The 19,076-nt window shown below is 47.7% G+C and overlaps 2 protein-coding genes across 6 annotated transcripts in view; both read right to left on the reverse strand.

Annotated features, from left to right (window-relative positions):
• TNFAIP1 (TNF alpha induced protein 1) overlaps positions 1-7,100 on the reverse strand; it is a 32,932-nt gene extending 25,832 nt beyond the window's left edge. Inside the window, exons 1-2 of one of the 5 annotated variants that reach the window (XM_048518761.1) lie at positions 6,998-7,100; positions 614-937 (exon numbers count right to left, since the gene is read on the reverse strand). In XM_048518761.1, coding sequence (XP_048374718.1) covers positions 614-827 — 214 coding nt within the window. In that variant the 5' untranslated portion in view covers positions 828-937; positions 6,998-7,100. The other 4 variants (XM_048518760.1, XM_048518763.1, XM_048518764.1 and 1 more) reach the window with 4 other exon arrangements.
• NLK (nemo like kinase) overlaps positions 1-19,076 on the reverse strand; it is a 543,928-nt gene that overhangs the window by 327,713 nt on the left and 197,139 nt on the right. The gene's annotated exons all lie outside the window — the stretch shown is intronic.

A 19,076-nucleotide genomic window follows, 5' to 3' on the forward strand; every position in this document is an offset into this window, starting at 1 on the left:
GACAGGGTGGTATAAAAGTCTAAAGTATAAATAACAGGGGATATAGCTAAGGAGCGGTCCCATCCGCCACAGCTACAGAGTTAATTGCCAGCAAGAATCGGAGCAACTGCCTCCAAATGCTCCATTTTGTACTGATTTAGCTCACTCTCTGCATGCGGAAAATCCTGTGGTCAATCCCTGGCCTCAGGAGGGGTCCAGACCCTCAGGAGGCGGGAGTTGGGGAAGAGACCCTGCCAGCCAGTATAGGCAGAGATCAGCTAGATGAACTCAGTGCAAAGAGGGCCCACAGATTCATCTACACAAGCTGCAATTGGGCAAGGGCCACGGCTCCGTGGGAGGGCATCTGCTTTGCACATGTGAGGCACCAAGCTCCGTCCTCAGCATCTCCAGTGCAAATGGCCTCAGGAGCGGGGAAAACCCTCTTCCTGCCCCAGACGCAGGGGAGAATGCTGCTGGCCCAGGGAAACAGGCCTGGTTCAGTATACGACAGTTCGTCAGATTTTATTTGCTGCTGCTGCTGCCGCCATGGCAACAAGAATCCCAATGGGAGAAGCGGGTCGGGGGGCGGAGGGTTCTGATCAGCACCAGACACGTTTGCCAGCTTGGGGCTCACCTTCCTTGTCGGAGAGGACTTCCATCCTGCCGCTGAACATGGCCTTCAGCATGGTGTCGTGCCGCGTCAACACTTGCACGGTGGTGTAGTACAAGGAGCCGCCCACATTGAGGCGCACGTACTTGTTGGCCGGACTGCCTGCTTTGAAGCTGCAGCTCTTGGGTTTGGCTCCAGGCGGGGGGCAGATGGAGGTCAGGCAGGTGTCCGCAGACATCTCTTTCTGCAGGTAGATGATGACTCTGCAGAGGGTGGGCTTGACTGGCTCCGCCGTGGTGGGGGCGAGTCACGAGGGTCCCCGGCTGAGTGAGGGTGGTGACGAGGCCCCTGGGGTAAAGGCAACATGGACCATTAGGGAACAGAAGAGCAGGCCCAAACCCATCAGGCCAGCAGCCCTCTCCCCACGGCTGCCAATTGGTGACTCCAGGCAGAGATGGGAGCTTGAAGCTGGAAATTTTTCTAATGTCTTAAACTGAAGCTGATCTGATGAAGCACGCCTACATTTCGTAAACAAAAGGTGACATCCCAAACAAATAAGTGAACTATTTGATGAAGAATATTCAGCCAGTGTTCTGTTAGCTGCCCTGGCTCCAGGTGGAACTGGATCAGGTTCAAGGTTTTGGTTTGAACCTCTCAACCCCTAAATGCTCTGGAACCACTGGGCCTGCAGGACCGACTGCCTCTCCCGTTACAGCCTCAAAGAGCGTTATGTACAACTCTTCCTTTTCCTCTCCATTTCCCATTACTGTAGAGGTTTTATGACACCAGCTTGGTGTCGTGGTTCAGAGCAGGTGGACTCTAATCTGGAGAACTGGGTTTGATTACCAACTCCTCCTCCACATGAGCAGGAGATTATAATCTGATGGACTGGATTGCTTTCCCCACTCCTTCACATGAAGCCTGCTGGGTGACCTTGGGTCACCAGAATGCTCTCAGCCCCAGCTGCCTAACAAGGTGTCTGTTGTGGGCAGAGGAAGGGAAGGAGTTTGTAAGCTGCGTTGAGACTCCTTACAGGAGAGAAAGGCACCATATAAATCCAAACTCTTCTTCCTCAGAGATTTTAGTATGTGAATACTATTGAGGGGTTTTAACCATTTCAATTGTTTTCATATTGTCATTAGCTGTCCTGAGCCTAACTTAATCAGGAAAGGGTGGGCCAAAAATAGAATAACTAAATAAAACTTATTACATAAGTAAAATGTGGGTTACATGTTATCTTCACATATTTAGGCAGATTTTTTAATCAGAGTAATGTTCAGCTGTGCGTTAGTCCACAACAACATTTACTGCAGCATAAGCATGCCTGAGTCAGAGCTATGGGTGCCAGCAACTGGTGGGAAGCAGTGGGGGGCACAGATATGCAAATTGCCATCACTCTGATGTCACTTCCAGAACCACAACTGCAACACTGTGGTTATCACAGAGCTTCAGTGGGATCCTACAGCAGGGCTCTGACGCGATGACATCACTTGCAGCCTCACTCTAGAACAGGGGTTGGCAACCTTTACCACCCAAAGAGCCATTTGGACCCGTTTTCCACGACTCCGAAGATCAACTGAGCCAGAGAGCCGTCTCCGCATGGAGCCGTCTCCGGTTCGGCCCCTCCCCTCCCTTTTCCTTCCAGTGCTGCTCTGAAGGGCTGGAGGGACACGTCCATGCTATCCTCCAACCTCCAGGCCACGCAGAGCCGCAGTATAAGGCTGAAAGAGCCGCATGCGGCTCCGGGGCCGCGGGTTGCAGACCCCTGCTCTAGAAGGAACGCTGTGTCATTGGAGAAACAGCAATTTCCCTCACCACCCTACAAAGTGGCAGCAGGGATCGGGGTTTCCAGGTTTGGGGGTGGTCTGCTGTTCTGGCAGCCCTCCTCAGAGCTCACTTCATTAGAAATCCGTGAAAAAAACCCTCTCGCCTTTATATCTAATTCCCTGCCTGCAGTACTTAACTCCACAGATAGAGGCTCGCCACTTGTAATTTCTATAAACCGGCCCGAGGGATTTACAACTCCAGTTCATCGGATGAAGGGAGCTCCCACTCACACTGGAATACAACCGTTGATTCTTAATGTGCCACTGGACTCTTACTTTGAGAAAATAAGAAAACCAAAGGAAAGGAAAAATGGCCGACTCTCTACTTTAGACGGGACGTGATCCGATGGTCCTCGTGGTCTCTTCCAACTTGATGATTCTAGTCCCCTGACGGACTCCATGGGGCGGTTTTCCATTGCCTTCCCTAGTCGTCTCCATTTTACCCCCCAGAAAGTTGGGTCCTCAGTTCACCCACCCCAGAAGGATGGAGGGTTGAGTCAACCTTCAGCGGGTCACCTAAAATGGACTTCCGTTGGGATCAAACTCAGGTCATGAGCAGAGCTTTCACTGCGGGGCTTCCACTTGCCTCTCTGAGCCACGGGGGTCAAATCCCAACTCTGCCGTGGAAGCTCGCTGGGTGGCTTTGGGCCAGTTATACACACTACGCCTGGACCACCTCACTGGACTGTTGTGAGAATAAAATGGGGGAAAGGAGAACCACACATGCTGCCCTGAGGCCCCTGGTGGAAGGTCAAGATAAGGAAGGCACTCAGCAACCATCCAAACACAGACGGAACTCTGCAGAGCTTCGCTTCTTTGGAACACTCGGGAGGACTGAGTGTGGCTCAGAGTGGCTGCCAAATGGAGAGAATTCTGAAAACCGTCACAAATCAGCCATGTTAATTGGGGGGGGGGGGGGGACAGTCCGGAAAAAATATCTCACACCTGGAAAAAGGTCTGAGCAAATACAAAGGGCCTTGGCTGGGTACCGATTTAAATGTAGGGAGTAAGTTGGCACAGGAGAGGATGGTCCTGCAGGTACCCCACGCCCTGGCTGCTTAGGGCTAAGCTCAGACTTTGAATTGTACCCAGCACCCAGATTTGCTCTTGAAAAACGGGCAGAATAGGCTCTTCATCGCACACCCCAGGCAGCACGCTCACTGCCGCATCTGGCATCATCAGAAGTGTGGGGAAGGCCTGGACCTTTCCAAGAGCTCTCCCTCTGCCAAAGAGCTGCAGTCACTGGGAAAACCAAGCCACTCTTGGGAGGAGACCCACATGGTCTGTCTGCTCACGGCGCTGCAGGAAACGGGTGTCTGTTCCCCACCTTCCAGGACGACATGACGGCTCTGACTCAGAACCCCCCCACCCCGGCAACAGAAGAACTGCCTCTGCTTCCCCCTCAGCTGGATTTTGTGCTTGGCGTTAGTTTTTCAACCAGAAATACCCACAGGCTTCGAACACGACTGCTTAGAACATTACCCTAACCTGGCATGCACAAGGTATGCTGGAAAACACATGTGCAGCCCACCAGTGAACAGACCTAAGAGGAGGGAATGCAAAGATCACCAAAAAACAGGGGTTCCAACCTCTTGTTGTCCCTGTTTTGCTGCTGCCCTTGCTTGGGATCCTACGGGTGGTGCCCTGCCTGCCTGGGGCAGTCGGTATTGGCGTAGTAAGGAAGAAGCAGAGCCAGGGGAGGGCTTCATTATCATTAGGAGAGTCTCTTACTGATACCACCCAGGTTTGGTGAAGTTTGGTCCAGAAGGTCTATAGATATGAACTCCCAAAGGGGGTGCCCCCATTGTTTCCAATGGGAGCTAATAGAAGATGGAGGCTACACTTTTGAGGGTCCATAACTTTGGACCCCCTGAACCAAACTTCACCAAACATGGGTGATATCATCAGGAGAGTCTCCTAAAGATGCTGTGGAAGTTTGGTGCTGCTAGCTTAGTAACTGTACCCCTGACAGCAGGCACCCCCAAAGTTTCCCCAGATTCTCCTTTTAAATCCACCCCCTTCAGCATGGATTTAAAGGGAGAATGTGAAGTCCTCAGTTTAAACATTGAAAGTGATACTGTTTCAGGGTGGGGGAGAATCCACTCCAAAATAGCATCACTTTCAATGTTGTTTTAACTGGGGACTCCAGATTCTCCCTTTAAGCAGGATTTAAAAGGAGAATGTGGGCTGTAGTTTAAACACCATTGCAAGTGATGCTGTTTTGGGGTGGATTCCAGCATCACAGTGGCCGCGGGGGGGGGGGGGGGCGCTCAGATTTTGCACCGGGCTCCTTTTGCCCTGGCTATGCCTCTGCCCAGAGGGGAGGGCAGAAGGGGCTGCCGGCTGGGAGCCCAGCTGCTGCTGGGGGGGGGGGGGCAGGGGAGTCTGCTGTCCCTGGCCTCAGAGAACTGCTTTTATAAGCACTGGGAGCAGGGCTTGGGGAGGCATAGCCATGCCCCAGGGGCGGGTGGGGACGTGGCCCTGCCCCCGAACCCCCCCATAAAATATCTATACCTATTTAAGACCACAGAAACCACAAGCTCTGGAAGAATCTGCAATGTCAGGCTTCCATCTGGGTGCCAACTAGGTTCAGTGGTCTTAAATCTTTCTGTACTTTGTTGAAGCTCTTAGAGCCACATTCACCTTCTGTACAGAGTTTATGAATTTCTTCTCACTTAAGACTGAGGGACACACTTGACAATATAAGACCTTAGAGTCTAACCACAGTTGCTCTGTTCTGAATCCTTGCTCATGAAGCAATTCCTTTACCTGCAGCACTGTGGGAGTCAAGAAAAAGGTACAAAAACATACACAGCCTGCAAATAATATTTACTTCAAAGAAAGGAACAAGGAGGATAAAAAAAACAGATCCCAAAACTTTTGTAAACATCTCCTGCCTGGTCATCTGGAGGGAACGACTTCGTGGTCACAGACGACCAGCTGAGCAGAGGCAAGAGCAGCCCATATATTGGCAGGATTCCCACTTCTAACCAAGAGGACTGGGGACGCAGCTACCTGCGGAAGCCCTCCCCTGGCTCTGCGTCTCCCTTGCTACGCCAACACCGATTGCCCCAGGCAGGCAGGCAGGCAGGCAGGGCACCGCCCGGAGGATCCCGAGCCAGGGCAGCAGCGAAACAGGGGCACAAGTGGAGGCCTCTGCAGTCTGCACCTTCCCACCACCCAGCCCACAGAGCAGCCACACCAGGCAGCAGGAAGCCATCTCCAAAACGTCCCTTCACTGCTGTCATTAGCATAGCACAGGCGTTGGCTCACAGCAGTCTTCCTGCGCTGCAAGGGGAAAAGGGGCTCAAAGTCTGCGGCGGCGCGGGTGCCTGTGGCGGGGCGGCCCTCTGGCACAAGCGGGCCTGGCAGGGACCCTCGGCGCTCTGGAGGCCGGCTCCACCGCCCTGGCTCTGCCGCCTGCAGGGAACGGAGTCCCCCTGGCGAGCCAGCCCCGCACCCACGTCGCCCCCCCGGCCCCTTCCGCCCAGCAGCCCCGACGTCGCGCACGGCGTCCAGGGCCGGGCCCTCGGCCAGGGCTGGGCAGGGAGGCGCCCCGCCCTCCCTCCTGTGGCTGCGGACGGCCGGGGACGGAGAAAGAACCGGCGCCCCCCGCCCTGCCCCGCTCTCCTTCCGGGGCGCCGCTCGGGGGGGGGGGGGCTTTCCTCCCAGCAGCCCACCCCAGAGGCCGCCTGACCTCGCTGCCCGCCCCGCCCCGCCCGCCCCGGGTCAGGGAGGCTCCGCTCCGCTCCAGCGGAAACCCTGGCGCTCCGGCGAGTGCCCCCCGCCCCCCCCCCCGGCAGCCAGGCGGGCGCCAGCAGGAGCCCCGCAGGCAGAGCACGAGGCCGCGCGGGGGCGGGGGCGGGGTGGGGGGAGAAGAGTCACCCGCGGCCTCCCCCCCCCCCGCACCGGAAAGCCAGCCCCCCCCCCGTCGCCCCAAGAGGCGTCTTCAGCGGCACTTCAACAGGCACAGCTTTCCCCGCCCGCCCGCCCGCCCCCCCCCCCCCCGGCTCGGCCCCTCCAGCCCCCGCGGGCGGCGGACTTACGCGGCGGCTATCGGGGGGTGGGGGTGGGGGTGGGGGGGCGCCCCGGACCCTCTCGTCGCCCGGACAGCAGCGCCTCCCAGCGAGTCGCCGGCCACGCCCCGCCCCAGCTCCTCTGCCTGCATGTCCCAGCAGGCAACGCGCGCACCAGGCCGGACAGGAGCGCCGCTTCCCAGCATGCCCTACGAACCCCTCGCCCGCCCGCCAGCCAGCCAGGCAGCCAGGCGAAGCGCTGGAAACCAGAGCGGTCGATCGATCGTCGAGATCGTCAACACTGTCGATTCGGCTGAGCCTCCATATGGGAAGACAAAATCTCTATTTAAAAAAAAATCCCATTCGTGAAGCAGTTCAAACTTACAACTCCGAGTAATAACATTAGCAATATTTTAAATTATTTTGAAATATTAGCATGTATTCGCCTGACTAGGTTTAACGATGCAATCCTACCGGTAGCAAAGTTACACCTTCCTAAGTCAACAACCACCATCTTTATTAGGCATATAAAGTAGGCTCTAGAGCTGAAGTACAAACAAGAATACCTTCCTAAGTCTGTCGAAGTCCATGGAGACACTTCATGTGGGGGCCTGTGGGCATTGAAGGACCCGGGAGACTTTACCTCAGCATCAGCTTCATAGACCAGAGCTTGCTTCCGCAGACGCCTGCAGGAGGGACCTCGCAAGAGAGGGAGCAGAGTTGCCACTTCAGGTCGAAACTGTGAGGCCAGAACCCATGTCCGGCCTGCACAGCTGTCTGGAGAAAAGATAGGTTAGAAACAAACTCCAGAAAAGCATCAGATATCAGAAACAAACAAAGTTTTACTGAACAGAATATAGAAGGTGACCCAAGGGAGAGGCACACTCTGGGTGCTCTTGAAAGAGACACCCCCACCATACGAAAGACCTTAGTCTTTATAGATACAAAGAATACATACGTCATACAATCATACCTGTAAATAAGGACGTAGGTAAGGCGGGGGGGGGGGGGTTCTCAGGTTCAACCCCGCATTCATGTCCAAAGCTCCGCCCACCCATTTGTGGGTTTTTAAAACATTTTTAGTATTTTTTGGTTTTTGGCCTGCAAGGGGTGCATTGTTTAGGCTAGCAGCACCAAACTTTCAGGGATTGTGTGGGGGGATCTCCTGATGATACTACCCAGGTTTGGTGAGGTTTGGTTCAGGGGGTCCAAAGTTATGGCCTCCCAAAGGGGGTGCCCCCATCCTCCATTGTTTCCAATGGGAGCTAATAGAAGATGGGGGCTACACATTTGAGGGTCCATAACTTTGGACCCCCTGAACCAAACTTCACCAAACCTGGCAGGTATCATCAGGAGAGTCTCTTATTGATACCAGCCAGGTTTTGTGAAGTTTGGTCCAGGGGGTCCAAAGCTATGGACTCCCAAAAGGGGTGACCCATCCTCCATTGTTTCCAATGGGAGCTAATAGAAGATGGGGGCTACACCTTTGATTGTCCATAACTTTGGACATTCTGAAATAAATTTCACCAAACCTGGGAGGTATCATCAGGAAAGTCTCTTACTGATATCACCCAGGTTTTGTGAAGTTTGGTTCAGGGAGTCCAAAGCTATGGACTTCCAAAGGGGGTGCCCCATCCCCCATTGTTTCCAATGGAAGGTAATATCAATCAATTTATTATTATTACAGTCAAAGACCAGCAAATTACAGTCAGGGACCGACAAATTCTATACAGCAAATTACAGTCAAGGATCAACAAATTCTATACACACTCTCAACCTTGTAATTCCCAGTGTAATTGTAATATATGAAATACCCTAAAATCGACATTGAGGCCTAATTTGTTTCACTTGTCCCATACATACGGTAACTTAGCGTTAAAATACATCCAGTCCATAACTTAGCGTTAAAATAAATCCGATCTAGAACTTAGCGTTAAAATGAATCCAATCCATAACTTAGCGTTAAAATAAATCCAATCTAGAACTTAGCGTTAAAATGAATCCAATCCATAACTTAGTGTTAAAATGAGTCACTCCAGTTAAAATTATTCGTATATGCATGGGCTTGCCTACTTATTGTCTTTCGGCCTGTCTGCACTCCCATTTGTTCAACCCTAGATTAAAATAATAATAGTAATAATATTAATAATTAATGATTGTGAGCCATATATTCATATATCTATCTCTAATACAATATCAGTTGCCTGCTCACTGGTCTGCGTTTCTTTATAACAAATGTACAAAATTTGGCAACCAGTCTAGATCAGTTTGGATTTTTGTCTTCCAGGAGCTTCCTTATACATACATTTTCTGGATAACCCCTGAAGTTATTTAATATTGGGTCTAGTATTTTGGCTCTTATTTCTCTGAAGTGAGGGCAGCGAAGGAGGATGTGGCCTGTAGTGTCCATTTCTTCTAAATTACAGAAGCAGATCCTCTTTTCTTTGGGTATCTTCTTACATCTCCCTTCTAGGATCGCAGAAGGGAGTGATGCACATCTCACCAGGGTAAATGCCCTTCTAAATGTATGTATTTCAATGTTAGATATATATGGGGCTGGTGACTGTATGTATCTACAGGATGCTTCTAGCGTAAAATCTGGATACTTGTGCAAATCTTGTTGTCTGGCAATATCTTGTACCCTTTGCTTGAGAGTGCTTTTTGCTGAAAATATGGGTTGAGATTTTAAGTCAAGAAGTGATAAACCCTTGTTTAAGTCAAGAAGTGATAAATCCTTGTTGCCTTCTCATTGACTTCCCAGAGCCATCTAGGTTGAAAAGAGTCACTGACAATAAGTGGCCATAATCCTTTTTGGTTACTATGTGCCTTCAACCATAGATATAGGCTGTTTGCAGGAAGATTCTGTCTTCTATCCTCATTAATCCAGCTTCTAGCCTTAAAAAGGCGTTGGCCACTCCTGGAGGTACTTGCAGGATAGCTCTTAAGAATTTCGTTTGAGTTCTCTCCAAGATCTTTATATTTGTCATGTACTGATTTGAGTATACTCCATATATAAGTTGTGGAATAATTTTAGCCTGATACAGTTTTAGCGCTGCAGGGACATAAAAAGCCCCCTTTGAGCAAAAGAATTTTCACACAGCATGCATGGTTCTTTCAGCCCTTTCTGTTACTAATTTTAAATGCTCACTGTTGGATCCGGAAGATTGTATTACCACTCCCAAATATTTGAAGATGTTTACTTGTTCGATTTTGTTGCCTTTTATATTCCAAGTTCTCTTTTTAGTTTTGCTGCTGTGGGAACGGATCAGAATGTGTATAAAAATTGTATTTAATCAAGTGAATGAACCAAAGAATTGCAAAGAATCAAAATGGGAGTTTCTGTGTAAGTGACCAAAAGCCTGCATGTTTTGCAGTAGGTCAAAGGAATGTTACCAGCTTGCTAGCAAAAGATGCAGGCAGGTACAGATAACATCTTTAGGATCTTGTAACTACAGGTTACTACGTGACAGAAGACAAATGCATTTTATAACTTTGGTTTTTGGGTTAGAAATAGAATGTGATTAGTTAAATCAACAAGTGTTTTTCTATATAGTTAAATGAACACATAAATGATAAGGAGAAATTCACATGTATTAGTATTTTACTATAATTCTATTGTCTTAGAATCATTGTAAAATCTTTTAAAATGTTAGAATCATTTCATGCTGGGGAACAGAAAAGTTTTATGATCCAGAAGAATGTATGTAGATTCAAGCCTGCAATACCCTAGGGACATAGCTCTCTCTGGGAGAAACTTAGCAAAACAGGTTATTCTTGAAGACAGCAAGCTAGTTTTATGGCAGCCCTTTGCATATGCCTAGAGGGCCACGAGCTCACACCATGTAGTGTTTGAGTAACAGAATATACTTAGAATACAGGCTGCCTTCATGTGACCAGATCTATCCAATAAGATTTTGAAAGGTACATGCTTGTAGCACGTGAAAGGGGTATGGATTATAATACGTGGAACGTAAGGGGATGGATTGTGTGACGTTTTTGCAACTATAAAAATTAAGGTTCTTCCTCTACTGGCTGTGACTCTCACTTGAGAGCCACCCAAAAGGGGGCGTGTCTCTCACTTGAGAGCACCAGGGCCTCTCCCTCAGGGGAGTTCACCTTCTGTAACCTTCTGTAACGTTCTAAATTCTGCTAAGTAAAAACTGTCTGTTTGTTTCTAATGTCAGATGTCTTTTGCTCTTATTTCTAACTTAGTTTTTCTTAAAACTAACTCAGCTGTGTAGGACCAGAAACGCGGCTCTGGCCCCACACTGCCAAATTTCATAATTTTTGTTTTGGAAAAATTTATGACCAGTTCTTCCTTTTCACAGTACTCTGTGAAGTTCCGGAGAGCTCTTCTAAGTCCTACTGATGTTCTGGACAGGAGAACAATATCATCCGCATATAAGAGTATCGCCAGATGCTGTGAGGCCAACTTGGGTGGGTGGCTGTCAATATTTTTCAGTTGTTTTGTGATCCCATTTATAAAGAAGTTGAATAGAGTGGGAGCTAGTAAGCATCCCTGCCTGACACCCTTGTGTATGTTTATTGGGTCAGTGAGATGTCCTTTAGGATTACATCAAATTCTCATTTTTGCTTGGTTATGCAGGGCACGTATCAAAAAGTAAAGCCTTTTATCTATACTAGATACCTCTAATTTCTGCCAAAGCTTATGTCTGGAGATGGAGTCAAAAGTGGACTTCAGATCAATGAATGCTGCAAATAGGGATGTTGGACCACTTGCAGCATATTTTTCAATCAGGTGTTGTATAATTAGAGAATGCTCAGTAGTGGAGCGTCCCTCTCTGAAGCCAGCTTGCACTATATCTATTAGATCTTCTCTTTCCAGCCAGTCGTTTATTTTCTCCAGCAGATGACTTGAGTATAACTTACTTAATACGCTAAGGAGGCTAATTGGTCTGTAGTTTTTGGGATCTTTTTTATCACCTTTTTTATGTAGGGGAACAGTAATCGCCATTCCCCAATCTTTGGGGATCCGTCCCCGCTCTGTCATCAATGTAGGTGAATATCGCTGGCCAGGGAAATTGAGCCCACCTCAATCAATGTTCCCTTTTAGGACTTCTGTCAATTCATCTTAAGCCAGGGCTTTCCCTCGCTTTCAGCCCATGTTAATATGGTCTTTCTTTTTTTTATTTCCTCTTTGAATTGACTGCAGGCCATGTCTGAATGTTTGTTAAAAAGTCCTCATGTAGTGGTGGCTCTTCTATACCGTCAATATATAGCCTTTGGGAAGAACTTCCTAGTCCATTTATTAGGTGGTATATACATTTCAAGTTGGATCGGTGTCCTTTGCTTCCGCTTTTGGATGAGTTTCCAGAACAAAGATTGATTTTTCTGCTTAGTCGCTTGTATCAAATCTTCCCATATTTTTCTAGTATATTGGGTTTTTTTCTTAGCGAGTGTTTGTTTATACTTTTTTTGTGATCTAGGAGTGCTTAGCTGGGCTTCCGTTCTTTTGTCGGGTGAACTGTTCCTTAGCTTTCTATATTGCTGGTTCAATTGCCCTTTTTTTTCTGAGCACATTCCTTGTCAAACCATGGTTTGTTTTGTCTTTTCTTATGATTCTGTATGAGGCCATCTTCCTTATAGTCTATTAACCTTGTAGTTATGAGTCTTATCAGTTCCTCATAAAAATCCATGGGATCCAAGGTGTCTTTGGCAGTGGAGAAAACAGTGGCGCTCTTCTGTAGCATTTCTGATGTTAAAATTTTTTTAAACTCAAGATCAGTTTCCCCAGACCATCTAATTCGTCTGCCTACAAAGGACAGCTGTGATCTGTAGCAATTGGTAATATGTGTCTGTGTTGTTCTTAGACTAATTTTTAAACTGAGAGGAAGGTGATCTCCCTCCAAGTAGGGGAGCACATGAAATTCTTGCACACATGGAAGTAAGGAGTTGCACACAAGAATGTAATCAATTGTACTGGCTCTGTTGCCTGCCATAAAAGTCATTTCACCAGGGTGGTCATTTTCCGCATCGGCCATTACCCAGTATCTGGAAGACCTTTTTTTCAGCGTGCCATTTTGGCCAAGAGGGAGGCCATGTAATTTGCCTTTTGGTCTTGAAAACTGTGATGTGTGGGGAGCTCTATAATTTCCTAACTCCCCCCCATTCTCCAGAAGCTGCATGATATTTTGTTGCTAGAAAGGAATCATTCGGGCCTAAGCGAGCATTTAAATCTCCCGCTATTAAAATTAAGGCCTCTGGGCATTCCAATGAAATTTGTGTTACATATTGATCCAAAGCATTCCATTTTTGCTCTAGCTGGAGCTTCCTTACTGCTGGTGGAAAGTAAACATTTATAATGATCAAACTGGTCTCTCTCCATGATACCTGAACAGACATCACTAAATGAGGTAGGCCTGGCTTTGAATAGCATTTGGCTTTTAGGGCGGTGGCTATCAATATACTCAAGCCTCCTTTCAGTCTCCCAGGACCTACTCCTGGTGTTGCTCCTAGATTATAGCTCTGATAGCCATCAAGTTCAAGAGGCTGAGCCATCCACGTTTCTTGTAAAATAATGATATCATAATCATGTTTGAAGAGTGGAACAGGATGTGATGCATCTCATCCACCCTGCTACATTCCATGAAATAAGTTGGATGTAGCCGTTCCTCAAGTGGTTTGCATGCCTCTGCTGTAGTCATTTAGTTGATAGTTCATTTCTTGGTTTGGCTGTAGAGATGTGTGCGTTGTGTTCATCTTGAATTAATTCTATTATTTCATTCTGCATTTCTGCTTGCACAGATATCTGTTCTTGCCTGGAATCACTCATGATCAAATTTAGCAGACCTGTCTTGTCCGTGAAGATACAACCATTGTTTTTTGGCTGTTTTCCTTCTTGAGTTTTCTTTTCCTCATGGTCCGATCCAGTTCCTTTATTTTCATCAATATATCTTAGCGTTTTTTTAAATTTTATATTTCCATATTCTAGCTCCATTATTTCCTGCTTCCATGATTTCCCTTTCTCCTTTTCCCTTGTCAAATTTCTAAGGGCAGGAGGATCAATCTCCATTTCACATCTGATTTCCTTCTTTTGACCTTGAGTTGTATGGTGTCCCCCCCTTGGCGTGGGAGAATTTCCTTCCTCTACTTTCGCCTTTGTTTGTGATTTTGTGACTAGAGGTGGGGAAAAGATTAGTAAGTTTTGTTCTTCATTATGGTGATGGTTCTGTGCCTCCATGCATTCAATCGTGGTGTTAACTCCTTCTGTACTCAGGTGTATTAGTAGATTTTCACCCTCTTCTCTTTTTTTTGTGTTCTTTTGGTACTTGCTTCCTGCATAGCGTTAATTCTTGTTCGAGGATCTCCATTCTTCTTATGATATCCTCCTGTTCTGCAGTTGGTAATGCCAAATAGGATATTTTAAAATTGTTTTCCAGAAACTGAAAATTATCTTCCATTTCTGCCATTGATGTCTCTGCTTCAATATTATTGCAGTCCTTTCTTGCTTTATTTATACTGTTAAATTTTGCCATGGGCTTAGCCATTATGCCAGCCTTAGATATCAATGGCCATGTGAGTGTATTATTAAATATACGTCTTGGGAAGATCATTTTCCTTTCTAACTGGTTGCACATTTTCATTAAGGTTGAGGGAATATAATCAGAGTAAAAAGTCAAAATTATTCTTTTCCATTGGCTGTAATTTTGGAGAGTTTCTACCGCCTTTAAATCTAGATGTTTAATTTTTCCTCTCAATAGCTCTCTCAGATGATTTCTGGCCTGCTGTTTATCATTCCAGGGCACTGATAAGCCTCTGTATTTGCAGATCTCCAAACAGACCTTGTTTGGAACTAGGATTAATTGTGAGGGTTTTTCTATCTCATTAAAAGTTAGTCTCCTTGCCTTGACATTTTTGCTGGTTTTTAGAATTGTCTGTTCATTTCTTGGGGTTTCCTTATGAGTTTTGCTCTTAAGGATCTTATCTATTTTATAATTTATAGTTTGTATTTCTCTGAATATTTTTTCTACCATCTCAGCTGTGAGAAGTAGTAACTTGACGTACTCAGCCTGTTCATTTGCTGCTGGGAGGTTGTTCATGGTGTTTCTCTCCCCACTATTTGGATTTTTGTTCGTTTTGCTTTTATCCGTTCCCAAGCTTACAAATTGTGAGGCTGGGGGGGTTTTCACTTCCTCCTCTACCTCCTCTGTCTGCAGGGCTCTGTAACGATTTATTGACTCTATTTGTGCAGGATAGAATTCGTCAATTCTTAATTGCTTGGCTTTAAATGCATTGTGGTCCTCGTTATCTCTCCTGCATTTTTTACAGCTCATAGTAATTACTTCAGCGTTTGCGTTTCGGAGTCTTAATTTGTTTCTTTAGTTGTTACAAGAAACTAGAGACCATTCACTCTGGTTAATGCATTTAAGTATTATTGAAATTTGCTTATCTGGAATGTGAGACGCGGAGTGTAGAAAACAAGCTGCTACTCCCAGTCAAACCGGAACCTACAATTGCAAGTATATAGGAGATGGGGGCTACACTTTTGAGGGTCCATAACTTTGAACACCCTGAACCAAACTTCACCAAACCTGGGTGGTATCATTAGGAGAGTCTCCTAAAGATACCCTAAAAGTTTGGTACTGCTAGCTTAATAATTGCACCCCTGACAGCAGGCACCCCCCAAATTTCCCCAGATTCTCCTTTTAAATCCAGCCCCTTCGGCATGGATTTAAAGGGAGAATATGAGGTCCTCAGTTTAGAAGAAGAAGAGTTTGGATTTATATCCTCCCTTTCTCTCCTGTAGGAGACTCAAAGGGGCTTACAATCTCCTTGCCCTTGCTCCCTCACAACAAACACCCTGTGAGGTGGGTGGGGCTGAGAGAGCTCTGAAAAGCTGTGACTAGCTCAAGGTCACCCAGCTGGCGTGTGTGGGAGTGCACAGGCTAATCTGAATTCCCCAGATAAGCCTCCACAGCTCAAGTGGCAGAGCAGGGAATCAAACCCGGTTCCTCCAGATTAGAATGCACCTGCTCTTAACCACTACGCCACATTGAAAGTGATGCTGTTTCACGGTGGGGGATAATCCACCCCCAAACAGCATCACTTTCAATGTTGTTTAACTGGGGACCCCAGATTCTCCCTTTAAGGTGGATTTAAAAGGAGAATTTGGGCTCTCTAGTTTAAACACCATTGCAAGTGATGCTGTTTGGGGGTGGATTCCAGCATCACAGCGGCTGCCCGGGGTGTGTGTGTGTGTGTGCGCGTGTGCGTGCGCGCAAAACTCAGATTTTGCACTAGGCTCCATTTTCCCTCTATGCCTCTGCCCAGAGGGGAGGGCAGAAGGAACTGCCAGCTGCCGGCTGGGAGCCCAGCTGGTGGGGGGCAGGGAAGGGCAGGGTGGGGGAGTCTGCCATCCCCGGCCTTGGAGAGCTGCTTTTATAAGCGCTAGGCCGGGGACGGGGCTTGGGGAGGCATGGCCATGCCCTAGGGGCCGGTGAGGGTGTGGCCCCACCCTGACCCCCCCATAAAAATCTATACCTACGTCCCTGCTTGTAAACATATCCCATAAGATCCATACCCCTTTCACGTGCTATACGCATGAACCTTAAAATCCCATTGGATAGTTTGCTTCTTTCTGCTACGTGTCTGATTCCTTCTGTTACATACATGCTGCATACTGTTTGCTCGCATCCCTCTGCCCATATGCAGAAAGAACCATAAACTGAAGTCTATCTTTCCTTGTTTTCAATCAGATTACTAGTTCTCTGCATTCCTGAGTTTGCTCCCAGAGAGAGATACCTCTCCAAGGTATAAATATTTTACATACATTCCCTAGAATCATAAAACTTCCCTTTTCCCAGTTTGAAATGTTTTTACTTTAACAGATTATACAAACATTGATTCTAACAATTATACCATTCGATTCTAATACAGTAGAATTATAGTAAAATGCAAGTAATATATGAATCTCTCATTATCTCTGTGTTCATTTAACAATATATAGAAAAATACTTTTTCCATTTAACTAATCACATTCATTTCTATTCTATCCTCTGATCTCTTTTATAATTCTGTTTATTCATATAGCTATCCCCTATAGCTAAATTTAACAAAGTTATAAAGTATGTCTTCTGTTACATTGGCCCTTATTGACAAGATCTTAAAGATATCTATCTTTGCCTGCCTGCATTACTACTACGTGCAGTTTGACCATCTGCTAACATGCAGGCCTGCTGGTCTCTATACAGAAACCCCATTTTGATTCTTAGAAATCTTTGGTTCATACAAACTTAATATTCCTTAGTATCAAATACAATTATAAGGCATTTCAGCCAGTCCCACAGGACATTCCTGGAAATTTGGGGAATGAATCCTGGGAAGGACCAAGTTTGTGGAGGGGAGGGAGCTCATTCGGGATGTGATGCTGTACAGTCCATACCCTGAAACTGTCATTTTCTCCAGGGGAATGGACGTTTATAGTCGGGAGATCAGTTGTGATTCCAGTAGCTCTCCAGACCCCTCCCCCCAAAGGTTGACAACCGAGCAGATAGATATTCACACCTGGGTTTATGAAATAAAATTATAAGCAGCAAGATCCTGTAGCACTGAAATGCAAGATGTAGAAGGTGGTAACTTGTAAAAATCAGATGTAATGAATGACATTCCCAGGGATGCTGATACTATTTCCCTCCTTTTGCCTGATGGGCTACAACCTATGATGTGAGCACCATCCTTGTGGTGGGGAAGGGGCTTGCATGCTTCAATGATGTTGAGAGCTATGCTGGAGGCATATTACCAGAAGGGTCTCCCAAGCCAGACAATTCTCAATTGAGAAACCAGACTAAGAGTGTCCACCAATCCATACAATATGGTGATACAAATGAAAAATAATTCCATATTGCATCAGTTGACATGCGGGTTAACAAGGGCTGTGTCGCATGCTGAGCTCCCTGGACATGTGTTGACAAGTGGACCAACCATCAAAAAGAAAGAAGTATAGTGTGTAAGGAAATCATGCCACCATGGCTTGTTACTACAAATCAAAGCCAGGAAAAAGAGGATACTTGAAGCGTATGTACAAACTGTGGAAACAACACTAGCAGGATTTGAATATCACTGAGCAAAGATTGCCCAGACTGAATACAAACAGAGACAACATGAGATCAGCTAAGAACTGGTGGGAACATTGTCCAGAGAAAGTACTGGAAAATGAGAAGGTCAAGGTCCTGTGGGACTTTTGAATCCAAATGGACAAAGTGTTGAAACACAATACACCAGACATCACCGTGATCGAGGACAAGAAAGTGAACATCATCGACATAGCAGTCCCCGGTGACAGCAGGGTCATTGAAAAAGAACACGAGAAGGTCACTAGATAACGCGATTTGAAAATCGAGCTTCAGCGTCTATGGCACAAACCAGCTGAGGTCGTCCCAGTGGTAATCGGCACGCTGGATGCCATCCCAAAAACACCAGGGCAGCATTTGAAACCAGTGGCACAGCGCCAATGGGGCCTGGATGCACCTGGCGTGCATCCCTACGGGGGTGTGGCAGGGGTGCAGGGCCCATGCGTGCACTAGGCTTTGCCCCTGCTTGAAACATCTTCAAATCAGCAAAATTAATATCTGTCAGATTCAGAAGGCAGCCCTGCTGGGATCCACACGATACGTTACAACTTCCTAGGATACGTTACAACGATCCGCTGATACGTTACAACTTCCTAGGCCAAAGGCCAACAGCCAGCTAAAGATCTGGCAGCTCTGAAATCAACTAATAATAATAAGGATAACAGTAAACGCTTCTGGATTGGCAGGTGGAGGGCGCGGCGGCAGCGCCACCAACCTCCGGAACAGACGCGAGAGACTTCCCAACAGGAAGCGCCAAGGACCCCCCGCCGCCGCCGCCAAGTCTCGCGATACCACACTGTTCTGGGGCGGGCTATGTGGCTGCCGCTGTAAGGGTTGCTTAGCAACCACAGTGAATGGGTCGAAGCAGGCCGAAGCAAGCGGGAGGAGAGGGGGCGGGGCGGGGCGGGGCGGCAGTTAGTTCCGTGCTCTTTCCCCGCCTTGCCCTCTTCTCGCCTTCCCCGCTTCTGTCCTTGTGCACCTACTTAGACGTTCGTACGTGTGTTTCTACACGTGAAGGCCGCGTGACAGCTTCGTAGGCACAGCTGCAAAACATTCCCTCAATCCCCCCGCCCAGCCTTTTGCACTCTGGCCATAACAACTACCTCTCCCAGGATGCAAAGCGAGCCTACCTCTGCGCGTGCGCTTTTAGGGCGGCGCGGCGGCTGTCGCCGTGGCAGCGGAAGGGAGGGGGCAACCCGGGCGAGCCGGCAGGTGAGTGGCGGCGGGAGGGGAGTCATCAGCCTGGAGAGAATGTGAAGCCTCCCTGTCCGCAGGCAGTCTACCTCTGGGCGCCAGATGCCGGGGACTCATCCACGGGGGGAGGGCTTTCCCGGCATCCCGGCCGCCCCTGGGAACGACAGTGGACCAAGGGGAGGGGTTGTTTTGGTGGCGTTTAGGCTGAGCTCGCCGCAAAGTCTCCAGGGGGAGAATTGAACGGGGGTCCGGCGGCACCTTTCAGGTAGACAGACACACTCCTGTGCACGTTTGGACGACTCCGCTCATTTCTTGAGATGCGAAGGCGTCGAAATCCACGATCAGGCCGATTTAGAGGGNG

This window comes from Sphaerodactylus townsendi, linkage group LG16, assembly GCF_021028975.2.
Source record: "Sphaerodactylus townsendi isolate TG3544 linkage group LG16, MPM_Stown_v2.3, whole genome shotgun sequence".
NCBI lineage: Eukaryota > Metazoa > Chordata > Lepidosauria > Squamata > Sphaerodactylidae > Sphaerodactylus > Sphaerodactylus townsendi.